The sequence below is a fragment of the Erythranthe guttata genome, chromosome 13, assembly GCF_056151865.1.
Source record: "Erythranthe guttata isolate IM_541 chromosome 13, IM_541, whole genome shotgun sequence".
In the NCBI taxonomy this organism is placed as follows: Eukaryota; Viridiplantae; Streptophyta; class Magnoliopsida; order Lamiales; family Phrymaceae; genus Erythranthe; species Erythranthe guttata.
The window spans coordinates 15,614,964-15,632,144 of NC_142545.1; the positions used below are offsets into that span (position 1 = coordinate 15,614,964).

The 17,181-nt window shown below is 39.6% G+C and overlaps 4 protein-coding genes and 1 non-coding gene across 5 annotated transcripts; 2 read left to right on the plus strand and 3 right to left on the minus strand.

The window, feature by feature from the left end:
• Window positions 1-333: 333 nt before the first annotated feature.
• NFD1 (Ribosomal protein L21) lies at window positions 334-3,139 on the plus strand. Its single transcript, XM_012993877.2, has 5 exons — window positions 334-889; window positions 991-1,071; window positions 1,808-1,909; window positions 2,470-2,544; window positions 2,655-3,139. Exons 1-5 carry the CDS (start codon window positions 446-448, stop codon window positions 2,766-2,768), a joined length of 816 nt encoding a protein of 271 aa, XP_012849331.2. The 5' UTR covers window positions 334-445; the 3' UTR covers window positions 2,769-3,139.
• Window positions 3,140-5,299: 2,160 nt separating this feature from the next.
• LOC105968372 (DUF2921 family protein, putative (DUF2921)) lies at window positions 5,300-8,491 on the plus strand. The gene is made up of 2 exons (XM_088811766.1): window positions 5,300-8,222; window positions 8,307-8,491. Exon 1 carries the CDS (start codon window positions 5,412-5,414, stop codon window positions 8,202-8,204), a length of 2,793 nt encoding a protein of 930 aa, XP_088667892.1. The 5' UTR covers window positions 5,300-5,411; the 3' UTR covers window positions 8,205-8,222; window positions 8,307-8,491.
• A 343-nt stretch (window positions 8,492-8,834) lies between these two features.
• On the minus strand, window positions 8,835-15,138 carry GSL1 (glucan synthase-like 1). The gene is made up of 3 exons (XM_012993259.2): window positions 9,420-15,138; window positions 9,209-9,289; window positions 8,835-9,078 (listed from the first exon to the last, which is right to left on the minus strand). The coding sequence occupies exon 1, from the start codon at window positions 14,761-14,763 to the stop codon at window positions 9,433-9,435; it is 5,331 nt and encodes a 1,776-aa protein (XP_012848713.1). The 5' UTR covers window positions 14,764-15,138; the 3' UTR covers window positions 8,835-9,078; window positions 9,209-9,289; window positions 9,420-9,432.
• On the minus strand, window positions 11,708-11,786 carry LOC148766021 (small nucleolar RNA J33). Its single transcript, XR_016029445.1, has one exon. It is a non-coding gene; the product is annotated as a small nucleolar RNA J33 (small nucleolar RNA).
• An 880-nt stretch (window positions 15,139-16,018) lies between the features above and the next one.
• On the minus strand, window positions 16,019-16,870 carry LOC105969210 (CASP-like protein 1C1). Its single transcript, XM_012993960.2, has 3 exons — window positions 16,601-16,870; window positions 16,396-16,498; window positions 16,019-16,308 (listed from the first exon to the last, which is right to left on the minus strand). The coding sequence occupies exons 1-3, from the start codon at window positions 16,756-16,758 to the stop codon at window positions 16,078-16,080; spliced, it is 492 nt and encodes a 163-aa protein (XP_012849414.2). The 5' UTR covers window positions 16,759-16,870; the 3' UTR covers window positions 16,019-16,077.
• Between the last annotated feature and the right edge of the window lie 311 nt (window positions 16,871-17,181).

Here is a 17,181-nt window from a genome sequence, read left to right on the forward strand (position 1 = left end):
TCATTTATATATTAATAAATTGCTATTAATCAAACTACAAGAATTATGCTAAATTCAAAAAGTAAGCACTAATGATTTTTCTAAATGAATCTATTACATATGAAATTCTCGCATTGCCGCTGTCGATACTCGATTGTAGGGTATTGCACAAATTTATCTTCTCCAGAACGAGTTGAGCTATACGAATATGTCAAAGTAGCAAACATTTGTAATACATAATATATGAGTAAAAAAGTAATTTCATAATTCTGGAACAAGCAAATTTAATAATTTCAACAGTATATAAGAATATATATATAAAATACAAAGTGATAAAATGATAAGAGTTAAAAATACATGGGGGGAAAATGACATTAACCCCAAATTAACTCGTACACCATAAACCCTAGACCAGAAACACCTCTCAAAACCCTGCGAAGGAAAGAAGAAATTCGCACACGCATCAATGGCGAGTCGACTTTCCTCTCGGACTCTTCGTCGCTGCCTCCATTCCTTCAAATCCCTAACGTCATTGTCTCAGACCATAGCCCGTACCCCAACCCACCTCCACCAAATCGTCGTCCAGAAGCCCGCTAATCACAGATTGGGCAACCATTTGACGGCTTTCCGAGATCCTTCCTCGTTCGCCCGGAATTTTTCCTCGAAGCACACTGATAGTGAGAATGATGAAGAAGACGACGACGATGATGAAACTGAGGATGAAGATGAAGATGAAGATGCGGATTACGAAAGCCAAGGAGAGGAAACTGGGAGTAATCGCCAGAGCGTTGTTATGTCAGAAGAGGAAAAATTACAGGAGGCTGCTGAAATCGGGTACTCGGTTGTTGGTCCGCTTGAGCGGTCGGATCGGGTTTTCAAACCTTACGAGCCTGTGTTTGCAGTTGTTCAGGTCAAAATCTCAATGTATTTGGGGGGTTTTGTTTTGATTGAAATAGTATTTTAACTATTTTTTTTTTGGGGGGTGGAATTTCCCTGTTTTGAATTATTCAGATTGGATCGCATCAATTCAAGGTGTGCAACCGTGATAGCATATACGTAGAGAGGCTGAAGTACTGTGATATTAATGACAAGGTCAGTGTTACAATTTCATGAGCTTGTTGCTATAAAATGTGAATTGATTAGCTCATGAAATGAAATGATTAGTTTATAAATGCTCTGGATTAAAAAAATTTCTGGAATTATGGATGCCTTTTTTGTGTTGCTGTAGTGCTTCCATGGCTGTGGTTGTTCCCCTCATTTCATCTTCTTAGGGATTGTGATTTCAGATGTTCTCTATATGAAACTTCGAAGACAGCGAAAGTTCCATTGTATTTTAATTTTTTCATATATTTTGACCTGTATATATTCAAATCAATTCATCAAGATTTAAAAATTTGCGTCGGGACTGGGCTATGGACAATTCAACTCAGTCCATATATAAGGTGCCTTAAATCATGATTTCCCCTTTACATTTTCGTAAAGCTCATGTGTAGTAAAACTGAATTTCACATTTTTGTCTCTCGGACTTCATGGGCTGGTTGTTAAAGCAATCTCTCATAGTCTATGATACTTATCCGCAAATTAGTTTAATGTCTATACTGAGTACACATATCTCTTGGCCAGCTCTTCTCATATAACCATTTATTGTTAACCCACTCTTATGGAATGTTTTTGCAAGTAAAGGTTCATTTAGAAATCCATCAGTCTTATTTCTGATGTTCATGACAGAACCAGTTCGGCATGTCAACGACTTTAACTTGACATCATTGATATTGATGAAAAAAAATTGTCCAGTTCATCTGGTGAATGATTCTTGTTATTCTTGCAGTTGGTCCTCAATAAGGTTCTTATGCTTGGTTCAGAGACGCAAACAATCATTGGTCGGCCAATTTTGCCTGATGCAGCTGTTCATGCTGTTGTCGAGGAGCATGTAAGATTAATTTAAGATTATTGTTACTTTATTTGCAGCTCGAATGAGGATGGGTTATGTATGATTTTCTTACATATTTTTGAAACTGAAGTAATTCTTGACTTGTTATACCATGAAATGTGCGGATGGAGTTAAGTAGAAAACGCAGAGTTGTGCACGTTCAAGATATATAAACTATTAATCAATATATTTTCTATCATCTGTAACTTATCAGTATTAGGAACCTGCTTTTGATTATGTAACTAGGTGAGATGGCAAAGAATTATGGTACTTGATAATTTCTGCCACTTCTATAATTTCTTCTGTGATTTAAATGGTTAGCTGAATAGAGCACTTTGTTCAAATAGTCATTTAATTAAATAACTAAAGAAGTGAACTGAGATATTTATTTATTGTTACAATACGTCCAAGTTAAGTTACTGAGATATATAATTGGGCATTGGTAACATGAAAGAACATATCATTCCATCATCCAGAAAATGTTGCTAAGTTTCCACCTCCTCTATGTAGTAGATTTGATCTTTTGTCTTACTTGAGTTTGTGCCTTTCTCTTTTTGCAGGCCCTAGATGCAAAAGTGATCATATTCAAGAAAAAAAGAAGAAAGAACTATAGAAGAACGAAAGGTCATCGTCAGGTAATTGACATGAGATTACTATCAGATATATCTTGTTTTCATCGATTTCCCAACGAAAGATTAAGTATTGTTGTCTGGCTCGTAATATTTTCTGATACCCCTGTTTTTAGGAATTAACTAAGTTAAGGATTACGGATATACAAGGGATCGAGAAGCCAGAACCGGTTACACCTTTGAAGAAAGAGAAGAAAGAAAAGAAAGAAAAGGTGGCTGTTGAAGCGTAATAAATATTTTTGAGCTCAGAATGGTAGGCTGTTTTTCAATTACTTTTAAGAACACGTCTCGTTTAGTCCTGACCTTTTCTTGTTTCATTTCTTACCCATTTTTGCCCAAGAGCTGAAAGCTGAAATAGCATTTGAATTTGCATGTGGCTTCTATTTGAGACGCTTTTACTTTCTTTACGTTCTTATTAGTTAGCCGTTGTAAGTAAGGGCTGTTTCATGAAAAGAAAGGGCCACAAATCACTTTGTTGTAGGATTGGCAAATTGAGTTTCGAGGTTCTGTATTTAGTAGTGGAAATAATGTGGACTTGTTTCGAGTAAACGTTTTCCTTGAAAAAGTCATGGTGTTTACTAAATACCGAGTTTATTCTTGATTTTGGTGTTGTAGGCTCGTTGTCTAATGGATTTTATTGAAGATTGTTCTTTTTTACTCCTTATAATTTGTTTATTAACTGCGAGATGTGTACACTGGTGGTTATCACTTTGATAGGTTTTGCTTGGTTTCTTTCAAGTTTTAACTTGTGTTTTGTGTTTTCGTTATTATTCAAATATGTCTATATTCAATAGTCAATACCTATATATTCTTGACTTATAGAGGTAATTTGGTAGATGTGTGCTTGTGTGTTTATGAATGATAAACATCTATCCCGTGTATTTCACCCAGGACCGTACTAATATTTTTTGGTTAACAAAATTCAGCACAACGCAAAACAGTAGTATTTAATCTCTTTATGTGTGCAAGGCTACTGTTTGGATCAAAACAAAAAAAAAAAAATTATTAAAGCAATTTGAAGTATAAATATGTTTTAGTGCCCAAATTATAATATTTAATTTTAATATCACCCCTAATGATATATTTAGGTCAATTCTACCACCTATGCTACATTCGGTGAATTAATCCAAAATTTAATAGACGATCTACTCGTAATATTCATTAAAGTCAATTGATTAATTAATTACTAATTTATGAGTTTTATTTTTCTTCGCTAATGTTAATGTTGATAAATAAAATCTCACAAATCACGTTACATTATCTTTTTACATTATCTTTTGAAAATTAGAAGAAATCACTCTCTATAATATCGTCAAAACAACTACCCATTAATTCACTACTCCCATTCTACAGACGGCAACAGAAATCCAGAAATCCTCTCTAAATCAGATGCCGAAATCCAGCAATCACATCTCGTGGGACGACGGCGCAACCGACTTCACCGGACCATCACACCACCGTAGAAGGAACGTCTGGTTAATTAATCGACTAATGGAGTGTATTCGTTCATAACCCCCAAAAAAAATCCACTGACAGGGGTTTATTTCGCTGCGTCGCTGTTGGAAATCCTTCGCCGGCAAACAACAACTCACCTATTGGATAATAAATGAATAATAGACTATTAAAATATGAATGATAGTCCATTAATATATGAATGATAGTCTATTAATCGCTTGGTAGTACATTAATATATGAATGATGGAGTCCTAATGTCTGTGCGTTACTATTAGTTTAGTAGTATGTTAACATATGCATGATAGTCTGTTAATCGCATGGTAGTACAGTAATATATGAATGATAGTCTACTAATTCGACTACGTGACCTGAAATCTACTATCATGTGATATTAAATCGACTCTGGTATATCACATTGGACAAAAAAACATCACCATTGCTGAACCTAAATTCGGGACTAACATTGCTTATGACCAACAACATAGGATCTTACGAACAAAAACTGTAACACAAACACACATCCAAATTCAATAATCCATGGGAACGAAATCATCAAACTACGAGAAAGAACACATAAAAAACTTACGAGATCAAAAAAACAACAAAAACAGAACCACGCAAAAATACTCACATCTAACAATATATGTACGAGAAATCAGACCAAGTTTGATGGAAAACGATGAAAAAATTCTTCAAAGCCGATGGAAAACGATGAAACGGTGGAGAAATTCTTCAAAGTCGATTTTACACGATTTGATAATAACGAAACCGCCAATATACTCACGTAATTTATTCTGTGATTTTAGGCAACGTATCAGCAATCTCATATCACGTAGTTAAGGAAATAAATGCCGTTCAAAAATAAAACAGGGGTATTAAAAAGAAATTAAATAATATATTGTGCCAAGTTGATATATTTAGGTGTATCTCAAAAATGGAAAAATCAAATGGATCTACCTCATTAGAAAATCTCAACAAGGGGTTATCCCTAACAAATCCATGTTGTTAACTTAATTATCCAACTTGGGTAGGTCATTTTGAAGAACTTTGCTGCTTGCTAATATTAATACACTCGAATGGACGGTGATGATCAAAGTAGAGAAAACCAACTGTCAAGATTTCCCACTTGAACTTTGGGCTACTAGTTTTTGAGTATTAATGTGTCTAATGGGCCGGATTTCACTAATTCATTTGGGCCTAATAATCCAACAATTACCTATTAAACATCGAGACCGAAGGGATTAATTAAGGGAAGGTCAACTTTAAGAAATAAATGCAATTGCGACTTTTCGATTAAACCGACACGACTTTTGAAAGCTAGAGAGAGAGAGAGAGAGAGAGAGAGAGAGAGAGAGAGAGGGCAGGCGGTGAGTTAAATTCCCCGAACTCAAAATACAGATTCAAAATCTCCTTCATCTATGGAGATTACCTATTCTCCACCTCCTGAAATCCACATAACTCCGATATTGCTCGAATGGATTCCGCGATTCGCCGCTCTCTCGTTCACGGCCATCCTCCTTTTTTCCCTTACCTCCGCCGCCGCCGTAGAAATCTCTTACTCCGCTCATTGCAACGACTTCGTGCGTTATCCACCCTTACTTCCAAACCCTAATCCTCCGATCACCAGCCCTAGGTTTCTCTCTCTTCGCCGCGCCCACGTTTATTACAGTGTAAACGATGGGAACAAGGATGTTTCTTCAATTCCCAGGTCTCTCTCCTTCTTCTCCCAGAAAGCGTTCAAAACCCAGAAGGATGGAGTCTTCAAAATCGATGCGATCTTGAGCATTAATCGTATTGGCTACTTTCGCAATTCCACTCGCAGGGGATTGCGCCTTGTGCATTTCCGGCCACCTCGGATTCCGCTGACGTCAGGTGAATTGCGGAATTCATTGAGTTTTTCGTTGGGTGGATTTTGGGATTCGGTTTCAGGGAAGCTTTGTATGGTTGGGACAGGGTTTGGCAGATTAAGCTCTAATCATGTTGTTTTAAAGCTTGATTATTTGAATTCTTCGAGTATATTCTCTAGTTTAGTCAATGGCACGTTGGAAAGCTTAGATGTAAACAGTGAAAGTGGTTTTGATCTGAAATCGGTATCAATATTGGGGGTGAATTTGAGGAATTATAGGTACGAGTTGATTGATAAAGAAAGTGAAATCAATGGCTTTTCATTGTTGGATGATATGACAAATGTTTCTTTAGGAGTAGAATATTCGGGGGAGAGGGTATGTAGATATATTATATCTGCTGGAATTGCTGAACTGGAGTATCAGAACGATTGCAACAGTGTGAATTGCAATTTTCTTGGAAAAGGAAATGGTAATTTCACGCCAAGTGTTATGAATTTCAATAAAATCGAGTGTTTGGAGGATGGTAGAGTGAGGTTCTTGTTGGCGTTTGGGGACTTTGGGCGCAATGGATATCAGTTGAATTTTGAACCAAACGTGACTTTGGTTAGCGAAGGGAGATGGGATCGGAAGAAAAGGCGTCTTAACATGGTTGCCTGCCGTATTTTTAGTGACTGGGATGAGGGTTTTGTTGGGGAGTGCTTGATAAGACTAAGTTTGAGATTTCCTTCTACGTGGACATTGAGAAACAGAAGCTCTGTGATGGGGGAATTATGGAGTAGTAGAAGTGTTAATGAGGCTGGCTATTTTGGCAGAGTTACTTTCTCAAGTACAAAAAATAAGAACATCAGGGCAGCTGGTTTGGGTTATGAGTACATGGAGATCGAGAATACAAAGAGATCATGTGCGAATAAGACAATGCAGAAGGGAGAGGGAGGGAAATATCCTAATGCATTATCATCTGATATGAGGTTTGATATGCTTGTCACAAACAAGAAAGTGAATGACCTTTGGGGTTACTCATCTCCACTTTTTGTGGATAGTAGGCTTTATCAGTTATCGACTATTTTTGGAGAGGAAGCTGATTTCTCTTGGCAAGAAAAGCAAAACCTTAGTGTGATTAATGTCAGCTATGTATTGAGCCTCGCATCTTCTCATGATTTCAAGCTCAGCAGTGAACACATGCAAATCAAATCATTTGAAATTTCTGCTGAAGGGACCTATGATTCTGAAAGAGGTCATCTTTGCATGACTGGCTGTATGTATGTCGCTGTCACACCTAAAAAGACAAGATGGGGGAACTCATCGTCATCGATGGATTGTGAGATTCTGGTTGACATTCACTATCCTCCAGTGAATGCGAGAAATGTAAATCCTGTGAAGGGAACTATTGAAAGCACAAGAGACAAGTCTGACCGTCTTTATTTCGAATCTTTTGAAATTCTTTCACGTTCAATTTATTCAGGGCAAGCCAAAGAGTCCATATGGAGAATGGATCTGGAGATTACGATGGTTCTGATTTCCAGCACACTTTCGTGCATCTTCCTTGGTCTGCAGCTACTGCATGTCAAAAGACATGCAGATGTACTGCCCTCGATTTCTGTCATAATGCTGATTGTGCTCACTCTAGGACACTTGATCCCTCTATTGTTGAATTTCGAAGCTCTCTTCATAAGCCGCAACACCGTGAATTTCTACTTCGATAGCGATGGATGGCTTGAAGTTAACGAGGTATTAGTGAGGGTAATAACCATGGTAGCCTTCTTACTGGAATTTCGTCTTCTACAATTGGCCTGGTCTGCAAGATCTAGTGATGATGGAAGCCAAAAGAACAACCTATGGGCATGTGATAAGAAAGTACTGTATCTTTCATTACCAATGTATATTGGCGGTGGATTGATCGCGTGGTTTGTCCACCTGTCAAGAAAGTCTTATAGGAGCCCGTTATTGAGGAACCGCCGTTTCGGATACAAACAACAGTCTTTCTGGGGTGACCTAAAATCCTATGCTGGGTTGATATTGGATGGGTTTTTGGTTCCTCAAATACTGTTCAATCTATTCTTTGGCTCTAAAGAGAAGGCTCTTGCACCTCCCTTTTATGTGGGAACTACTTTTGTTCGATTGCTTCCACATGCATATGACCTTTACAGAACTCGTAGTTCGAGTTGGTCGTTCAGTTATATATACGCAGACCCGAAACTGGACTACTATTCCACTACTTGGGATGTCATCATATCCGTTGGAGGTGTTATATTTGTTGTCCTGATTTACTTGCAGCAGAGGTATGGTGGGCGGTGTCTTTTACTGAAGAGGTTCTGGCAGAGATTTGCGTATGAAAAAGTATCTGCCACTAGCCCTGATGAGTAATTTTGAGAAATGGTATAGGTAACATCACTCTTTGGTTGTGGGATTCATTTTTCCTCTTCTATTGGTGCACATTTTGAAAATCAGTTAATTGGTTCGTGACAGGAATTACGATATTATTATGCATATGGCTGCCACATTCTTTAGTTTTAATTCGTCAAGTTTCGTATTGTACAGCGATTGGTGTTCCTCTTCTTTGTGGTCTGTTTAACTTGAGGTATTTTTCAGGCCGTATGATTCCACATACATTGCACGTACACTTCTTTATATATAAATAATTTGTTCATCTTCTTGCTTGCTGATATTGCTGCTGAAATTATAATGCTGCGAAGCCACGTTAAAAATAATGTAATGGAATCGATGGAAAGCTTACTTTGAATAACACTGGTTATATGTCCTCTCTTATCATCTATTTAGATATTATATACATCTTCAATTTATTACATATTCGGATTTTGGAGCTGAAGTTTGAATTTTTGTTAGCCCTGATTGTCAGTGATCGGCTACAGAAACTTGATTTGAAGCGAAGAAAGTGGTTAAGAATTTACTCTCAATGCTGCACACCAAATTATGAATTTCGCAGCAAACGGCGAAAAATAGTAGCATTCGAAATGGTAGAGAAAACAACAGCACTGCATTAAAGCACTTATATATAGCTTATAAGTGAATGGTAGAAAAAACAGAAATTCAGAATTCTGATAAATTAAGAGATGAACAAAAAAGAAGTAACTACTAGTATGTACAGTCCCAAAAATGATATAGCAACAATGTTCTTCCAACCAGTCCTGCTTTTCCTACTGCTACCTTACACACTATTTATTCTTCATTCCATTAGTTGATACCATCAATCAATCGTCGTCATTCCATAGGAGAGAACCTGCGTTAATCATTCATCGGATGTCGTTGTAGAGTTTTGAGAGAGAGTTTAGAGAGAGAGAGAGAGAGAGAGAGAGAGAGAGAGAGAGAGAGAGAGAGAGAGAGAGAGAGAGAGAGAGAGATGCACTTACCAGTCACCAATTAGCTTTGACAGCAGTTCGGTAGACCTAGGATGCACTCATGATGATGATGTTTGTCATTGAATTGGAAACCTGTAAGTAAGACACACGGGCGACTGATTAACAATTAAACTTGATTTCGATCAGAATCGAAGTAGTAACTGAACTTAAAGCAAGACCAGTCCCCTATTAATAACAACTATATTTGCAACATAGATTTTACCTCAATCAAAAAATCAGGTGTCCTGGTAAGAATTCTTGCCGGTCAAAATCCGCGAAATCTGAAGCCCCCTACTAAAAGCTTCATTAAACAATATCCTAGTCTGCATCTGCTGAAATCCAGGCATCCACGACAAAAAAGCCAAAGGGACCATAACAATTAAACCAAACAGCATATCATACAAACGAGCCAACGCCACAACAGTCTCCCAAACGACACTCGTCTGCATAAAAGGCCTCAGCACCTGAGCTATAAGTATAATCCCCCAACCCGTTGGAATAAACGCCAACAAACTCTTTATGAAATCAACCGCAGTCACATTCGTAAAGTGCAGAAGCAAAACCACCACAAGCACTGTCAGCAAGATCACAAGAAACTGAACCAGCCTGTAATAAATATGTTCCCTCGCAGCATATTTATCCCGAGCATACGCAATGACAATATATATACCCACAGCTACTATTAGATATATCCAAGACAGCAAGTAAACCGCAATACTTTTGTTCCCACCCGCAATATTCAAATGGTAGACAATTCCATACTGGAAAAAGAAGAACCGAAGATCCAAGATAATCTCCAGCAGTTTCCCCCACAGACCAGTTGTTCTGAAGTGATCCTGCTCCTCGTACCACCACGTCTCCCAGCTCTGATCCGATTTGACCAGAATACCTCTGTACTTTATCCAGCTCAAGAAATCGTCAAAATCATACACCGTTTTTAGCCAGTCGAAGCCAGAGGGGTTGAAGACAAAGGGTGCCATTATCCACGACAGAACAAGAAACCAACTTGATATCGTCATAACAATGTACACAAACGTGTTTGCAGCCAATGCACTACTTGAAGCATAAACGAGCAGAATGACTCCAAGTTCGATACCCTTCACGAAATGGCTGCGTGCGTACAGCCTGTAGTTTTCTGCAAAGCTCTTGTGCTGCACCACAAAACCCCGTCCTGTAGCACGGTACTTTGCCCCACCGTGCAGAATTGTCCGGCCGAAGAAATGTGCACGGGTACCCATAGAGAAAGTGTAGAAAAATGAAGAAAACTGCAATTGCATTGTCATGAAATCCCAGATAGCCGGTAAGAAGCCACGTTCTAGAGAGTTCTCTACAATCATTGGCATAGCAGTGAAAATACCAATCTGGATAACAAACTGCTGATTCAGAATAGCACCGAGGGCTTTATTGTTGTTGGCCTTTTTAACATACTCTTCAACTCCACTCAAGGCGAGGTAGAGCCGCCCCCATAGGAACGTGTACACCATGACCACCACCATCATGTTGTTGAAGAAGAACCCTACAGTTGTGTAGAAGACAGACAGCATACGGAAGAAATCGAGCCTGTGACCCAATCTGTATATATCTCTGCTCAAAACCTGCTCACCGTTGCCACTCGCAACTTTAGCCTCAAACATGGAGATCTGATTCAACCCGACATCCCTTCCTTTACCCACTTGTATGTACTCGTGATGCGTCACATTTCCGCCTCTCAACGTGCAATTGAACCCCGCGTATATATCTTCGCTTATGTTAATCACCCTCGAAGCCTTGCTTATACCACCCCTAGTCAAGAACCAGAACCTGTCAAACACATCAGGGTGACCATAGTGCATTCTCACCTTGAGAGGATTAGCTAAAACACGTTGCCCAAGTGTGACGAAACTCATCTCTTGAGCAGACATAAACCAAGCGAGCGAAGAAACAGAACCAGTAAATATGTTTTCGCGAACTCCTAGAATTGTGGGCTTCCTTATGCCATAAGTTACCTTAAATTCCTCCAATAAATTACGCATCTTGAGTGCCTCCTCGAAGTAGTTGTCTTGGTTCATGTCGATGGTCTGTAAAGCATCGCCACGTGTGAATATTATCGCATGGTTCTGATTCTCGGGTTTGCCTTCCCCTAGTTTCAAAGGACCGGGAAGCTTAATTCGGTAGATCTCCACTTCTTTCTTTAGCTGTTGATCGTACTTCACCAAGACAGAGTAGTACTCAACCTCTTCTCTTCCCAAGTGGACCTCGTCCACATAAGCCACTCGAAGGGCCTCGTTATTTTTCATCAAATATAACACCTCGTCAGCTCGGTGATCGCCTTTCCCCTTATGAACACCGTACAGTTGGCATGCAACTACATAAGTGTATTTCATTAGAGCAACACCGAATTCATGCCCTTTATAAAGCATACTCACACTGCTCCCTGCCCTGTTTAGACTTCGAGTATTCGTTGCACCACCGATATTCACCCCGCTGTTCATTTTCAGCGAACCGAGCGAAAAAATATCTTGCGACCCTTGTCTTATATCCATCTCTGAAGCAGCATCAAGAAACGAAAGCATTTTAAGGGCTCTGTAATAATACATCATCCCTCTGACAGTACGAGACAGTGTTTGCCCCCTGTAAGAAGCCCATAGCCTGAGTTCCCTCGTTTTCGTAGTCCATATATGACTGTCGTCCTGCATGCCTTCCCTTCGCATACGCTCCATAAAATTCTCCCACTCGTCTGCGTAAATCTTCTGAAGATAAAACAAGGTGGAAACACCGTCTTCATTCGGGCTTCGAAGCATCTCTTTTCCGAACAGGACTTCTTCATCGTAGTAAGGAGTCAACACACTGAACGCCATCATCTTCTCTACCTGTGGCGCACGAGGCATGTTCATAAAGAGCGAGTTACTAAAGAAAGCAACCCTTCTTCTCGCCTCGAGATTCTTCGGGACATTGTGCATCGAATCTCGAGAATTAAGAATCGTTCGCAAACGACGTAATTGCCTAAAGAAGAAAGCATCGTCAGCATCAGGCAATTGGATAGCATTTTCAAACAGCAGCCCATCAGCGGTATTCGGATTGAGAGGCGCCAAACCTTCCTGCCTCAACTGAGCCACAGACTTCTTCACCCTCGGAAGTTCCCGAATCGCAAGCTCGTACAATGCCTGCATTACATTCACCACTCTCTCAATATTCTTCTTCTCTGGCAAAAGGAGAAGCTCGATGAGAGATATTAAATGCTCATGTATTTTGGGCAGAACTGTCGTCTTATACGCCCCTGTAAACTTTTCAAACCGGAGGTAATCATCAACCTCCAGGAAAAATTTTGTAGCTATGGAATATTCTTCTGTGCCGTATTTGATAATCTGAAGAAGCAAGTACTTGATACTATCGTAAGCTTCGGTGACAGCACACCTTCGATACTCAACCTTGCATATACGAGACCACACCCACCTATCTGAAGTATCGACAAGTTCTCTAGCTTGGCTCAGAGCAATCAGTAGCTCATTGCACAAGAGAGCACAAGGCCAGCGCACCACTTTGATATCCCAACAGTTTGGCGGCAGCTCCAGTAGCTCAAGTTCTTGGTCGCTGATTAGGTCTTCTTCTCTTAAAGTGATGATTATTTCGTTCCATATCAGAGCGAATCTAGTTGCTTCAACCTGGCTCGATTCGATCTTCTTGTAGGGCTGGCCGAGGCCATACCGAAGCTTAATACGGTGCATTGCATCACGAATTCTGTGCACAACTGTTGCCTCGGAATTAAGAGTGTGATCCTCTGGCATTAGGTTAAACTGCAGTGCACTGGCAAAGAACTGGAACCTGAGCCTCAGCTGGTTGATGTTTCGAATTTCGCCTATATGAGAGAATAGCCCAGTCAACGAACCGGAGAAAGAGGAGAATATCGTGTACCAGATTTGCAAATCGACTAAATATATCAAGACAACAGGGGCCCACAGCATCACAACTGCCACTCTGTTGTTACTAGTGAAGAATTCGTGCCAACGGTACGTCACCCCTCTGAGATTCAAGAGAGATCTTGTCGGTCCAACTAGGGGTCTGATTTGAAGAAAGTAACTAAAAGTGAATTTCGAAGCCAACACTGCAATCCAGAACAGAGTGTACTTTATGTTATCAACGAGCCCTTCTCTAACCCCACGGCCCACAAATGTTCGGGAGTAAAACCACCATGTGAAGACATTGAAAATTTGCCAATCTGAATCCTCAATGAAATTGCGAACCCATGGAACAATGAACAGGACCAAAGCAAGTAATTCCGGAACAATGAAAACTAAGGCAGCCTTGAGAAATACAAGAATTCTTTGGTTTGCCTCGAATGACCATGACCTGTCTGAATTCTTCTGGCTCCAAATCCTAGCGTAGAACACTCCGAACACAACACCCCAAGTAAGAGCAACCATACTTTTCAAAACCATTCGGAAACCAAGCAACTTTGTTTCCCTTGTGACCAAGCTATATTGAGTACCGGCATCAAGAATCGATTGTATAAATCTTAAACCAGACCATGTAATGAAAAGTGTGAGCAGCTCCACCTGCACATCCCTACTCTGCAATGCCTGCCATGGATAATCCCTCCCCGCCCAAGAAACAATAGCAGCCGCCTGAAAATAAAGTATCAACAAAACCCACAACCTATCGAAACTACGAAATATATTCCAGAAAGTGCGCTGCTCTACAAATCCAGTTTTCCCCACCCTCTTTTCCCTATCAGCCGAGAAAAAGTTGCTCGACAAATCTAAAGGCCATTTCACCTTCTTAAAGCATCTCCTACTCCAAAAGTACTCGTTAATATCATCATAGTTTCTCCAAGCTGAATGTGGTGCAGTCCCGTTTCTACTCCTCGCAACTTCCCCCTTAATCGTAGTGTAAATTGGTGTAATAACTTCATTCAAGAAACCAAATTGTCTACAAGTTGAGGGGACGAAAAGCTGTCCGGTATTCTCATCAATGTGATCATCAAGAATGTAATTAAGTTCCAATGCCATGTGATGATAAATATAGCACAAGCATTCCGGGGTGAAACGCAAGTTTGCGGCTTCACCCCATATAAGTAGATAAAGACATACATACAAGAGCTCACGGCGTTCGATATCGGGGTTGTGTCGATTGGGGAGACGAACCTGAGACCTCTTCCCTAAGTAGGAGCACCACGAAGTGTAGTTCTTCAGGAGCTTCTGGCGGAAGCGGTGGAGGACGCCGTGGTCGAGGCGGTCGGCGGCGGCGGGGGGCGGCTGCAGGCGCATTTGCGAGTTGGCTAGGTGGAGCACCAAATTCTCTCTCTGGTTCTGAACGTTGTCCTTTTGGAAACCGAAGAAAAGACCTAGCCAGTCGAGGAGGTCCATGCTCTCGTGCCATTGGTTGAAAGGGGGCTTACGGAGGTCCCCGGCGGCGCGTAGAGCGGCGGCTGCGGCGCGTACCTCCGGGTAACGGAGGGAAGGGTGGTCCGCGAGTAGGTTATGGATGGGGATGATGTTGAAAGGCTCGGACAACAGCGGGCGCGGTGGTGGCACAGGCGGCGCGTGAGGGCCACGGCCGCCCGTCGGAATCGGGCGCTGCCTCAGATTCATGGCATGGAGCACTCTCTCGAACAGTCAAATTAACTGCAATTATTAATTAATTTCTAGAGATGCAAATTGTGTAACTGCACTTAAAGTACGTCTTCTTCACCCGCACAAGAAATATACATATAATTTTGTATGTATGTATGGCTGCGTGTATCTATATGCTGTTTGTATCTATATTACTGAAAAATAGGGATTAGATTTTAAAAATGAGACCTTTGCGTTTCTTGTTTGACTGGTTTTACTTTCAGCCATCGTGGGTCTGGAAGTTACACTAGTGACAGAGTAAGTGTTCACCACGCGCTACCGGAAGCGAGTGTGGAGAGCGGGATCAATGGGGTCGTGGGGGAGTAAAAAGTGGGGCTGCTCCTTTTTGTGGGCAATTCAGTCAGTTTGCATAAAATCAGAAATTTATTGTGGGCGGGCTTAAAGAGCGTGTGAGAACAAAATTCACACGTGCCAACCATTAACTGGAAAATCTATAATCACTTCTTAAAAAAATCTTATTAATTTTTTAATCAATAGGAAAACAAAATTAGACACATAAAATTCTAAATTTGAACTTATGTTAAAAGTATTATATGCAAATTTATAATAATAGTTAATTTTTTTATCATATTCATTTACAAATCAACCAAACAAGAGCTAAAGATAGAATCACTTTTCCAAAAGGCAAAGGAGTAGGGACAAAAAGGACATTTCCTTTATTTTAAGGATTAGAATCACATGCTTTTAACCAGGCAGCTTATCCCTTGTTTGTCATTTTGTTAATTTTTTCGAATTTCTCACCTTTAAGAGGCTCACGCGCACATTTCCACGCGCCCACTTGTGTGAACAAGTATTTGCAAAGGCGGATATTCCATTATTGCCACCCCAAGAACTTTCCGTCTTCCCCAAAAGGAGTATTTACTATTTATTTATTATTATTATTATAATAATAAATTAATTAATTTGAAAAAATTGAAAAGTGAAATAGTTGGCCCCGGCCCAGAGATCTACCTCTGTACAGTGTAACCGTTGCTCTGTCGTCTATTGCACCACTTGCATCACGCCACGTCACCATCATAGCATTACGTACTTCACCTCCCAAGTTCATCAAACCCTATTTTTTAATTTTGTGATTTTTTTTTTAATCTCAACCCCATTTTGAAATTATTGAACCTTAGATTTATTAAACATACAATCTTTGAATGGATACATTAGTATAGTACCAATATGTTCTTGAATAACTCAATATCTCACATATATATTATATGTTACATTAATATAAAAAAACAGAGGGCGAATTCTTCAAAAAAAATATAAAAAAAATAAAAATTTCTAAGTATTGAGAGTGAAAAGACTAATAAGATTGTGAAGAGAGTAGACAAGTATGAGGAAATAAGCAAGTGCAGCTGCAAAACCAGCAATCATGGCTCCCGTAACATGGTCGCAAAACTTCGGGACTTGTCCGCAAATCGGCAGCCAACCAGCATGGCTGTTCCCTTTCTTCCCCACTTGCCCTATCGCTATACATGCCGATATGCTCGATTCCAACAACAATGTCATTATCTACAACATACTCAAAAACAAATTATAAGTAGTAGTTTTTTTATACAAAATAATTATATAAAAAACAAATGTAGGAGATTTGCTTACCAAATCTAGAGCCAAGATCAAGTGCCCGAATGAACTCTTACATGACAAAAATAGTAGTATAAGGGTGTAACCACTTGCAATTGCATTTATCAATACAAAGTACCTGCATCAATATATATTTTATATATTAGAAAAAAAAAATTGAACTTTTTTTGATGATTATAAATATATGTTGTACAAGATAAAATGGGATGATGGGACGAACTTGAAAGTCGGCGAATTCGTATATTTGGCTTCGAATTTGATGTTAAAGACTAAAGCGGAGTCGCGGCTGGTGACCATGAGTACAGTTGCAGAAACGGTGGCTCCCAAGGCCAGGAGCCTCAGCAGAAAAATCGGAAGAATTCTTTTAGACAAAATCATGATTAAGTTTTTTCGGATTATTGTTGTTTCGAGAGCGACGATTAGTTCGTGTAGTGACAGATTGTGTGTGTGGAAGTTATAGAGGGAGAGAAATTATGAGTTAGGAAAATGCAGATAAGTGGGAGGTGGTCTTTTATCTTCATGACAAACATGTTCTAGGTAACCTAATGAAGCCTCAAAATATATTTGTGCATGTCCTAATATTTTAATTCAGGTGAATCCCCAAAAGTGATGCTAAGTTTTTTAATTTTTAAGTTTAAACTATACTGATTAAAATTGACTTAGTTTAAGGCCATTGTGAAGAGTGTGCAGGCCAACTACTAACTGTTGAATATGTGACAGCTCTTACCAGCATTAGTTACGTGGACTTGTAATTTGTATATGTAATTTAATTTTTTTTCTAAACTATTTTCTTTAGCAGAT

Excerpts from the sequence above, each read along its gene's own strand:
- LOC105969210 (XM_012993960.2), bottom strand. The coding sequence starts at position 16,758 with ATGATTTTGTCTAAAAGAATTCTTCCGATTTTTCTGCTGAGGCTCCTG. Across the intron at positions 16,499-16,600 it reads ACGAATTCGCCGACTTTCAA|GTACTTTGTATTGATAAATG; the intron begins GTTCGTCCCATC and ends ATATTGATGCAG. Across the intron at positions 16,309-16,395 it reads TGATCTTGGCTCTAGATTTG|ATAATGACATTGTTGTTGGA; the intron begins GTAAGCAAATCT and ends AGTATGTTGTAG.
- NFD1 (XM_012993877.2), top strand. The coding sequence starts at position 446 with ATGGCGAGTCGACTTTCCTCTCGGACTCTTCGTCGCTGCCTCCATTCC. Across the intron at positions 890-990 it reads CTGTGTTTGCAGTTGTTCAG|ATTGGATCGCATCAATTCAA; the intron begins GTCAAAATCTCA and ends TGAATTATTCAG. Across the intron at positions 2,545-2,654 it reads GAACGAAAGGTCATCGTCAG|GAATTAACTAAGTTAAGGAT; the intron begins GTAATTGACATG and ends CCCTGTTTTTAG.
- GSL1 (XM_012993259.2), bottom strand. The coding sequence starts at position 14,763 with ATGAATCTGAGGCAGCGCCCGATTCCGACGGGCGGCCGTGGCCCTCAC.
- LOC105968372 (XM_088811766.1), top strand. The coding sequence starts at position 5,412 with ATGGAGATTACCTATTCTCCACCTCCTGAAATCCACATAACTCCGATA.